The sequence below is a fragment of the Corticium candelabrum genome, chromosome 8, assembly GCF_963422355.1.
Source record: "Corticium candelabrum chromosome 8, ooCorCand1.1, whole genome shotgun sequence".
In the NCBI taxonomy this organism is placed as follows: Eukaryota; Metazoa; Porifera; class Homoscleromorpha; order Homosclerophorida; family Plakinidae; genus Corticium; species Corticium candelabrum.
Genome location: NC_085092.1, coordinates 8053966 through 8064844, shown reverse-complemented (window position 1 = coordinate 8064844; position 10879 = coordinate 8053966). Strand labels below are relative to the sequence as shown.

The window sequence follows — 10879 nt, the reverse complement described above, 5'->3', positions numbered from 1 at the left end:
CTTACAAAATAATTGGATAATAACCATTGCTCCACCCGTTTGTCTTTGATATGCACAAGTATTATCGTTCCGTTTTGTTTGTAGGAAAGGCTTAGATAACTTGATAAACAGAAATGCCAGACCTAGCGGTTTCTAACGATACCGAGATCATCGCGAAAGTCCAAGAAACGGCAGAGATATTGATGATTTTCAAAGTTCACACTTATGGGGAACAGACAGTACTCGCGTTTCGCGTGCACTCTGGTCTGGAAGTTCGAGGCTATGAAAACCTTTTTGGCACGGACTGTAAAGCTCGGTTCACAATACGACGCTGACGTTGACGCTGACGATGACGCTGACGATGACGATGACGCTGGCGTGAGCGTCGTATTGTGAACATGTCAACGTTGACGACGTTCGTCGCAGCGTTCGTCCAGCGTTCGTCCAGCGTTCTTGACGCTGGAGTTGACTCGAGTTCAACTCTAGCGTCGATTCCGGAAGTGTACCAACGTAACCGGAAAACACGTGATTACTTTCTACAAATCAAAGAACAGTCTTATCAAATCCCGGATTTCGCATGGAGGGTCTAATCGACAGCGTGCGGAGTTATCCGTGTCTTTGGCGCGTACATCTGTCGTTCAGCCTCATCTCTGCAAGGAGATTATGAAATTCTCCCTGTTGCCGCCTTCGTTGAAAGATTGGTTTGACCCACATTTGCCGTTGTTGATATTCTCTAGCTCTACGCCTACGGCGACGAATGAGAAGTAGAAGAATTACAATTTCTTCGTCCATCTACGATACACACGTGGTGTTACAATAACGTGCGTTAGCATGCGCTCAACGCTCGAGTATCCAGACAGGTGCTGACCAACGTCTCCTGACGCGCACGGAAAAATATTGTGAATGGTACAACGTCATCGTCAGCGTCAATGTCAACGTCCAGCGTCATCGTCAGCGTCAACGTCAACGTCAGCGTCGTATTGTGAACTAGGCTTAACAGTGTTTCCACTCCTCTAAACGCACACTGACGGCGTGCACTCAGTCCCGCAGTTTATTTTTACTCTGAAATTGATACTATTTACTTAGATGTTTACAAACCGCGAGCTAAACAAGTAAAATGGGCGTGGCGTTGCAGGCAAGAAATGGGCGTGGTATGCGATTAATTTTATTAGACCTCCAAACTTGAGGACCACGCTACGCCGGTGATCTGTCGGTCAGTTGATCTCCTCATTCAGAGACATTTGACGGTTAGTTGCCTGTTTGTTGGTCTGCTTCCTTCTACACTTATATGTCTGCTTACGTGTGAATATGATCATTAAATACACAGCTTTTACTATAAGATATACCTTTAGCTGCCTCTTGTTTCTGTTATTTATTCCATTCAATATGCTGTGTTTTTGAATTTTATTCTTCTAGATCACTTATCTACCCGTGGCTGATTCGGGGCAACTCACCAATAACATGCATAACATTCTCCTTTGCTATTGTGATTAATGTGGTTAGTGGGTATCTTCATGGCAGATATCTCACCGCATTTGCTACCTACTCTGAAGAATGGCTCTACCACCCATGCTTCATCAGTGGAATTGTCCTGTTCTTCATTGGTATGGCAGTCAACATTCATGCCGACCATTTGTTGAGAATGCTCAGAAATCCGGGGGAAACAGGATACAAGATACCAAGAGGAAAGAATATGAACACACACACACACACACACACACACACACACACACACACACACACACACACACACACACACACACACACACACACACACACACAGTCAATGACCAGGTACTCATTTATACTCCTGAGTCGAGAGGCAATTGTGCGTGAATTTCTTGCACAAGGAAATTATGACATAGCTCGCCATCACTGTGACTTGAACCTGCAACCCTGCAAAATCCCGGATGTAATCACTCCATAAGATGACTCTCTAACCCACCGAACTATCACACCACACACACACACACACACACACACACACACACACACACACACACACACACACACACACAACGAATGGCCAAATCCTTGTCTCACAGAAGATACTGCAGTTCTCTCATTCTGTTGGGGTAGACAAAGACAGGACACGGAAGCCCACACCACATGTAGCATGTAGACGTTACAAACAATAGCTTTGCGCATGCGCATCACCACGCAAACACATCCTATAACACATGCATAGCTAATATTAATAGTTACTTCTTGTCTAGGTGGCCTATTTGAGTATGTCTCTGCTGCCAATTTCTTTGCCGAAATCATTGAATGGCTTGGCTATGGTCTGGCCAGTTGGTCTCTAGTTGGATTGATCTTGCCATTACTAACAATGTGCAACCTATTACCAAGAGCAGTTCATCATCACAGGTAATTCTTTTCTACTTTTCTACTCCTTGACACTCAAACAAGGGTACACGAGTGACACGACACTCTTACAGTCCATTTTGCACACTAGAAAAAGTGCAATGAATGCAAGAGTGACGGAGAATGTAGTATGTAGCTTTATTGTATTGTGACTTGTAGGTATTATCATGATAAATTCGAAGACTACCCGAAAGACAGGAAGGCTGTCATTCCGTTCGTCTTGTAAACTGAGCGAACTTCTAATTAGTCAATATGTCTTGTTCGATTGCTAACCCAGCTGTGCACATCTAATTAGTCAATATGCCTTGTTCGATTGCTAACCCAGCTGTGCAATACAAACCTATAAAACATACTTGGTAATTGCTGCCGTGTCATTAGCCAACTACAGGTTGTTCTGTTAATTAAAGGGCCGTGACTCCCTACCCAGACCGATTTTATGAAAAAAATATTTCTATTAACTCTTTCCTTTATAATTTCATTTAATTATCAATTGCTACGTCCGTAAAGTGACAATATTCAAAACTCCTGGCTTCACCTTCAAATCGACGCGCATTCTTGACTAACCCTGCACTTCCGGTATTCCTTTCCTCCTAGTCAGACGCGACGGTACAACATGACTAGCTCCATTCGTCTCTTAAAGTGTAGAAACAGTGTCTGTAGCTTACGTCTAGCTCACTTGCATGTTTCCAACCTTGCAACTTGCCGAGAACTTCCGGCGCACTCGACCGTTGCGAGAAGACAGTATGGACGCCATTACAAGCCTTCTTCTTCTATTAAGTTGGCAAAATTAAAGCGTTGAACCAAAAAACTTGGCACGGCGATTCGTTACACGAAGTACAACAATCTGATGATCGATTTTTGCCTCCATTACGCTGACGAGCGCATTGGACGTCTTTTCCATACAAATTTTGAACACCTCGAGGTAGCGAAACTCGTCAAAACGAGCTTGAACGCACAAAAAAAGAATCTAATCACATCACACTGTTCGCGATCTACGTAGCCTCGCGTTCCCCACATGTTCGAGCGAAGCGAGCGAGCAGTAACCGTTGCAAAAACATCGGAGGCGTGTCTTGTTGCTATGGAGACAACTTGATTGTTAGACCGTTGAAACTCTACTAGCATTAACAACTGATAAATTTTGGAACGTTTTAACTGATAGTTTATATGTAACAGTTATGTCGTGAATTATAATGATTTTATTTGTCAGTAGGGCCCCTTATTAATTAATTAAAGATGCCCGCTCACGATTCACCGTGTACGCGCAGACACACCCACGCAAACTCGAAATTGCGTCTTTATGCACACACTTATCCATTTACCAGTTTGAGATAACATGCTGTTGAACGATAAAGCGGTTTCTCGAGCGTTTCTTTGTTGCAGGTGACTTAAAAATGGGTGGAGCACAGAGCGCGATGGCATCCGGACAGACATCTACCGTGTATGAAGTTGTAGACTAGCCTAGCAGTGTACCAACGCATACACCTGACTTGCAGTTGTTCAATTTTCATACAAGAAACACCGTTACCGGCGTATCGTCTGTCGCTATGGGTATAGGCTAGTCCTCAATTCTAGCACCAGCTCTTGGAGCTACCATGTAAAGAGAGATGCACGATCTGCGGCGTCCGGTACCTCTTCAGGCTGTGTTCATCTTTTTACTGGGATTCTTTCGTTCGAACGGGACTGGGGAGAATCTTTCGTCCCAATGGGATTTTCATGTTTTTCGTCTTCGGTTGAGACGTTGAACTTTCTGAATGCAATACATACACATTTCGCTCACTTTTACACAGTCTGCAAAGTCTAGTCGTTTTCAGAAACGACGTAGAACGCCTATGAACCCAAGACAAGTTTGCCTTGGTAAAATTTTGACGTTAGGCGTTATCTACTAAACCCAAAAATTGTCTGAGCTGTTATGGAAACCACCTAAAATGCTTTTGAGAGTCAGAAAAGCAAATCAAAGTTTGACGGCCCTGTCGACCAGACCGTACTCGCGCATCTCGATGGGTAGATTCGACGCTTTCATGTTCACGTCTTACGTCTGCCGATGCTGAAAATGCAATGGCACTACTTTTCACAATAGAAGCAACCCATTCAGTACTTTGAAACAGCTCTGGATCGGTCGAAAATGTCGAAATCCCGTTCAGACGAATTCGTTCGAATGGGATTTTGCTATCTAGCGTGACCTTTTGCGCGCAAAACACGACAAAACGTTATATAGACACTAAACGTATAAAATCACGAAATTGCTGTCACGATGGCCATTGAAAGTTGTGGACGTCAGGAAAAATCAAAGCGAGTTTTCCAGTCCTTGTCGAACAGACCGTACTCGCGGCCTATGTCGACCATTCAGTATCAGGGAGACTGAGTGCTCAGTGGTATACTACGTACGAAGAATAAAGACTCACTTAACCTACATAGCTAAAGAGTGAATGAAACAAGTATAAAAACACTTTGAGAAAATGATCGGTTTATATTTAGGGATGAGCGTGTACTTTTAATTAATTAGTTAACTTATAGATTGTTCATTGCTCATTTCTTACGTCACAATCTTTTTACGCTTTCGTCACTTGCAGCAGTTGTGTGCATCTCGACTTTTAAATTTACGCTGAAGTCAAGTGTGACACTACTCTGGTATGCAAATAAAATGTCATTTCCATCTAAAAATGTATGAAACAAGTCCAAAAACATTTTGAGAAAATGATGGGTATGTAGGGATGGGTATGTACTTATGTCATTTATGCTCATCTCCTACATCACACTCTTTTTACCTATATCGCTTCCAGCAGTTGTGAATGTGATGTACGAGATGGGCATAAATGACATAAGTACATACCCATCCCTACATACCCATCATTTTCTCAAAATGTTTTTGGACTTGTAGATAGACGAAAAGCTAGTAATTCTTCTGCTTCTCATTCGTCGCCGTAGGCGTAGAGCTAGAGAATCTCAACAACGGCAAATGTGCGTCAGACCAATCTTTCAACGAAGGCGGCAGGTCTTTGTATTCTTTTAAATGCACGCGCCAAAGACAAAGATAACTCCGCACGCTGTCAATTAGACCCTCCAAGTCAAATCCGGGATTTAATAGGACTGTTATTTGATTTGTAGAAAGTAATCACGTGTTTTCCGGTTACATTGGTACACTTCCGGAATCGACGCTGGAGTTGAACTCGAGTCAACTCCAGCGTCAAGAACGCTAGACGAACGCTGGACGAACGCTGCGACGATCGTCGTCGACGTTGACATGTTCACAATATGACGCTCATGCTAGCGTCAGCGTCAGCGTCAGCGTCAGCGTCAGCGTCAGCGTCAGCGTCAGCGTCAGCGTCAGCGTCAGCGTCAGCGTCAGCGTCAGCGTCAGCGTCAGCGTCAGCGTCAGCGTCGTATTGTGAACCGGGCTTTACTGAATGAATATCACCTCTCTTCACCGCTTCACTCAATTCTTCGTTCATTCCTACACAACAAACAAACAATAACACTCCACCACACAAAACAACTCACAAACGTAAGAGAGGCGACTGATAAATTTAGCGCCAACGAGATCAAACGAAGAGCATCACTCACCCAACAGTGACGACATCACCGCCAACCTTTCCTGTAGTGCTGTACTCACCGCAAACGCACCGACTCAGTCACTGACAGTCTACTACGAAGGGAACAGTCCCGTGACGTCTTCTACATTCTGCTCAACTATTGACTTACGTGAGCTAATATTTGATCACGTGCAATAATTCTCTCCACGTACTAGATAAACAAATAACCTTTCTAGTATTATGTTAGGAACTTGTGTACCTATATCAACATGAAGCTACTGTACCTGTAAAATATAATTCAAAAATATATTATTATTGTTATTACTAGTTGTACGGTATCCGTAGGCGCCTCGCATTCGCGAGTAACACGTCCAACGAAGTTTTCAGACCGTCTACTGAAACTCCGAGTCCTAGCTAGACAATATGTATTTGTTGAAACCCTAGCTGTCATGGAAGTAAACATGCAAGTTTCTCAGTAGTTTAGATTACGTATAAAGGCCTGGTCTATAGGTAGTCATCGTTTTGCGATCGTGATCAAGACAATTGAAATGTACAGTCTAGGTATGCATTCAGTTCCGTTGTAACGACAGTGGTATGGTATTTACTGACATAGAAATTGATATCAGCAAACATTGACTACGGGGTATCAGCACGTGACCTTAAACCCAGCAGCACGTGACCTAAAATCGAAAGCAAACGATGGAAAACGATGCCCCAGTGATCTACGGTCTTGAATTTCAGGTTAGTCGCTGTTACACATTAGAGTCTGATGTGTTGCAATGTTATCCATGTCAGGGACGCACTCTGGCCGCAAGAGCTGCAGAGACGGATGAGATACATTTCTTAGTAGGAACGCAATCGTTGAAGGCAGAGAATCAGGTTTTTTCTAAAGGCGGTCTGGGATTGGTTGAGATGTGTTTATGTGTGTGGGTTGTGGTTGCTAAGATTCACTTGCTACAGTTTGATGATGAGAGCAATTATGTTGAGAAGGTCGTCTTTCTGCACAGTAAAGGAGAAGTTTGGTAAAGTGTCGTCGGTGTATGTCTGTATGTTGTTTGTCCATTGGTCGGTCGTATGTTAGTTATGTCTGTTTGTTTGTCTGTCTTTTTGTCTGTCTGCCTGTTTCTCTGTCTGTCTGTCTGTTTGTCTGTCTGTTTCTTTGTCTGTCTGTTTCTTTGTCTGTCTGTTTCTCTGTCTGTCTGTTTCTCTGTCTGTCTGTCTGTCTGTCTGTCTGTCTGTCTGTCTGTTTCTCTGTCTGTCTGTGTGCCTGTCTGTCTGTGTGCCTGTCTGTCTGTTTCTCTGTCTCTGTCCGTCTGTTTCTCTGTCGGTCTGTGTGTCTGTCTGTCTGTTTCTCTGTCTGTCTGTCTGTCTGTCTGTCTGTTTCTTTGTCTGTCTGTTTCTTTGTCTGTCTGTTTCTCTGTCTATCTGTTTCTCTGTCTGTCTGTCTGTCTGTCTGTCTGTCTGTTTCTCTGTCTGTTTGTCTGTTTCTCTGTCGGTCTGTGTGTCTGTGTGTCTGTCTGTCTGTTTCTCTGTCTCTGTCCATCTGTTTCTCTGTCCGTCTGTTTCTCTGTTGGTCTGTGTGTCTGTCTGTCTGTTTCTCTGTCTCTGTCTGTCTGTTTCTCTGTCTCTGTCTGTCTGTTTCTCTGTCTGTCTGTCTGTCTGTTTCTCTGTCTATCTGTTTCTCTGTCTGTCTGTCTGTCTGTCTGTTTCTCTGTCTGTTTGTCTGTTTCTCTGTCGGTCTGTGTGTCTCTGTGTCTGTCTGTCTGTTTCTCTGTCTCTGTCCATCTGTTTCTCTGTCCGTCTGTTTCTCTGTTGGTCTGTGTGTCTGTCTGTCTGTTTCTCTGTCTCTGTCTGTCTGTTTCTCTGTCTGTCTGTCTGTCTGTCTGTTTCTCTGTCTGTCTGTCTGTTTCTCTGTGTGTCTGTCTGTCTGTCTGTTTCTCTGTGTGTCTGTCTGTCTGTTTCTCTGTCTCTGTCTGTCTGTTTCTTTGTCTGTCTCTCTGTTTGTCCATCTGTTTATCTGTTTGTGTGTCTGTCTGTCTGTTTGTCTGTCTACATGTTGTACAATTGTATGTTTCAGGAGCATGTCGACAAGTCCTGCAGATAAGAATGTCTTGGCTACGTGTCATAGCGGTGGTGAGCTTTAGTCTTTACACACGCATGCACACGCTAACACATAAATGATTAATAATAAATAGATAAATAATTAATAAAAACTATTAAAAATAATTAAATAAATAATTAATAATAATAAATAAATAAATTAAAAAATTAAATAAATAAATAATAATAAAATAATAAAATAATAAAAATTAATAAATAATAAATAATAAAATAATAAAAAATAAAATAATAAAATAAATAAATAATAAATAATAAAAATAAAATAATAAATATAATACATAATACATAATAAATATTAAAAGTTATTCACAATATCCCATAAAATTTCAAACACAAATTTCTATTTTCAGATTTGTTAATTAACTTTAATTAGATACACATAGTAACATTACTCATTACCACAACTGTTTTCCAGTTTCAGGATCCAAAATCGACTTTGGCGCCACAATATGGCGTATTCCCACAGACGAAGATGCCGGCTACATTGGCAGTCCTACACCCTACAGCAAGACCTCGAAATCGAGACTACAGTCGATCAGCAGCACTGCAGGTGCTTACCTCCAGGAACTCTGTATCCTGCCTGACCATCAGGGTCAAGTGAAGTGTGTGTTGTGGCATCCGGGAGGTGACCCACAGATGGTGTCGCTTGACGATCAGCATATCAGAGTGTGGGATGTCGATTTGGCATCTCCGTCTGCAGTTGTGAGGAGTCAGAGCGAGTTGGAGTCCCGTAGCCTGCATACGTTTCACGCTGGGAAATGGAATCCGCACCAGAATTGTAACCAAGTGGCGACGGCTGTAGATACGGCAGTGAAAGGATGGGACCTCAGGAATATGGAGTATGCACTCGTTCCATGTCTGTCCATCATTTGTGTGCGTGTCTGTGCATGTCTATGTTTGTCTGTTTATTTGTCTGTCCATCCATTGGTTTGTGTGCATGGCCATTTTTGTCTGTTTGTATGTTTTTGTCTGTCCATTCAGTGGTTTTTAGGCTTGTTTGTGCATATCCCTGTTTGTCTGTTTTTTGTCTGTCCATCCATTGATTTGTGTGCATGTCCCTGTTTGTCTGTTTTTTGTCTGTCCATTCATCGATTTGTGTGCATGTCTCTGTTTGTCTGTATTTTGTCTGTCCATTCATTGATTTGTGTGCATGTCCATGTTTGTCTGTTTGTGTGTTTTTGTCTGTCCATTCATTGGTTTTTATGCTTGTCTGTGCATGTCCCTGTTTGTCTGTTTTTTTGTCTGTCCATCCATTGATTTGTGTGGATGTCCCTGTTTGTCTGTTTTTGTCTGTCCATTCATTGATTTGTGTGCATGTCCCTGTTTGTCTGTTTGTTGTCTGTTCATCCATGTGCATGTCCATGTTTGTCTGTTTTTTGTCTGTCCATTCATTGATTTGTGCGCATGTGCATGTTTGTCTGTCCATCCATTGATTTGTGTGCATGTGCACGTTGGTCTGTTTGTATGTTTTTGTTCGTCCATTCATTGGTTTTTATGCTTGTCTGTGCATGTCCCTGTTTGTCTGTTTTTTGTCTGTCCATCCATTGATTTGTGTGCATGTCCCTGTTTGTCTGTTTTTTGTCTCTCCATCCATCAATTTGTGTGCATCTCCATGTTTGTCTGATTTTGTCTGCACATCCATTGATTTGTGTGCATGTCCCGGTTTGTATGTTTTTTGTCTGTCCATCCATTGATTTGTGTGCATGTGCACGTTTCTCTGTTTGTATGTTTTTGTTTGTCCATTTATTGGTTTGTATGCTTGTCTGTGCATGTCCCTGTTTGTCTGTTTGTTTGTTTTTTGTCTGTCCATCCATTGGTTTGTATGTTTGTCTGTGCATGTCCCTGTTTGTCTGTTTGTATGTTTTTTGTCTGTCCATCTAGATATTATACATGTATTGTTGATATGTTGAGAACATTCTGTTTGTCTGTCTCTTTTTCTGTCCATCTAATTTATTAATTAATGTTTCTAGGGTATGTTGGTCTATTGAGAATGCTCATCAGGAACAAGTGCGAGATGTTGATTTCAACCCAAACAAACAGTACTACCTGCTAACATGTGGAGACGACTGCAGCATAAAATTCTGGGACATCAGAAATACGACCGAACCTCTGCAAACGCGAAGAGAGCACTCCCATTGGTCAGTAGTGGAAAAATGTTGGACATAGAGTGATAGATAGACAGACAGACATGTGACAGACAGATGGACAAAATGGACAAGCAGAAAGACAGACGAACATATGGACAGACAGACAGACAAACAAACAGATAGACAGAAATATGGACAGACAGACAGATAGACAGACATATGGACAGACAGACAGAAAGATATATGGACAGACAGATAGACAGACAGACAGACATATGGACAGACGGATAGACAGATGGACATATGGACATGTACAGACAGACAGATAGACAAACAGACAGACAGACAGACAGACAGACATATGGACAGACAGACAAACAGACAGATAGACATATGGACAGACAGACAGATAGACAAACAGACAGACAGACAGATAGACAGACAGACAAACAGACAGACAGACATATGGACAGACGGATAGACAGACAGATAGACAAACAGACAGACAGACAGATAGACAGACAGACAAACAGACAGACAGACATATGGACAGACGGATAGACAGATGGACATGTACAGACAGACAGATAGACAAACAGACAGACAGACAGACAGACAGACATATGGACAGACAGACATATGGACAGATAGACAAACAGACAGACAGACAGATAGACAGACATATGGACAGACAGACAAACAGATAGAAAGATATGGACAGACAGACAGACAGACATATGGACAGATGGACAGACAGACAAACATATGGATATGTACACAGACAGATAGATAGACAGA

The 10879-nt window shown here is 42.3% G+C and overlaps 2 protein-coding genes across 2 annotated transcripts in view; both read left to right on the top strand.

Moving 5' to 3' along the window:
• The window catches only part of LOC134183191 (3-oxo-5-alpha-steroid 4-dehydrogenase 1-like), a 6681-nt gene extending 3956 nt beyond the window's left edge, over positions 1–2725 (top strand). Inside the window, exons 2-4 of the mRNA XM_062650673.1 lie at positions 1396–1665; positions 2197–2346; positions 2503–2725. Of these exons, the coding sequence (XP_062506657.1) occupies positions 1396–1665; positions 2197–2346; positions 2503–2569 (487 nt within the window). The 3' untranslated portion in view covers positions 2570–2725. The remainder of the gene's footprint in view (positions 1–1395; positions 1666–2196; positions 2347–2502) is intronic.
• Positions 2726–6541: 3816 nt separating this feature from the next.
• Positions 6542–10879, top strand: part of LOC134183197 (EARP and GARP complex-interacting protein 1-like) — a 5701-nt gene continuing 1363 nt past the window's right edge. The window contains exons 1-6 of the mRNA XM_062650679.1: positions 6542–6614; positions 6669–6752; positions 6819–6895; positions 7951–8006; positions 8410–8833; positions 9965–10132. Of these exons, the coding sequence (XP_062506663.1) occupies positions 6573–6614; positions 6669–6752; positions 6819–6895; positions 7951–8006; positions 8410–8833; positions 9965–10132 (851 nt within the window). The 5' untranslated portion in view covers positions 6542–6572. The remainder of the gene's footprint in view (positions 6615–6668; positions 6753–6818; positions 6896–7950; positions 8007–8409; positions 8834–9964; positions 10133–10879) is intronic.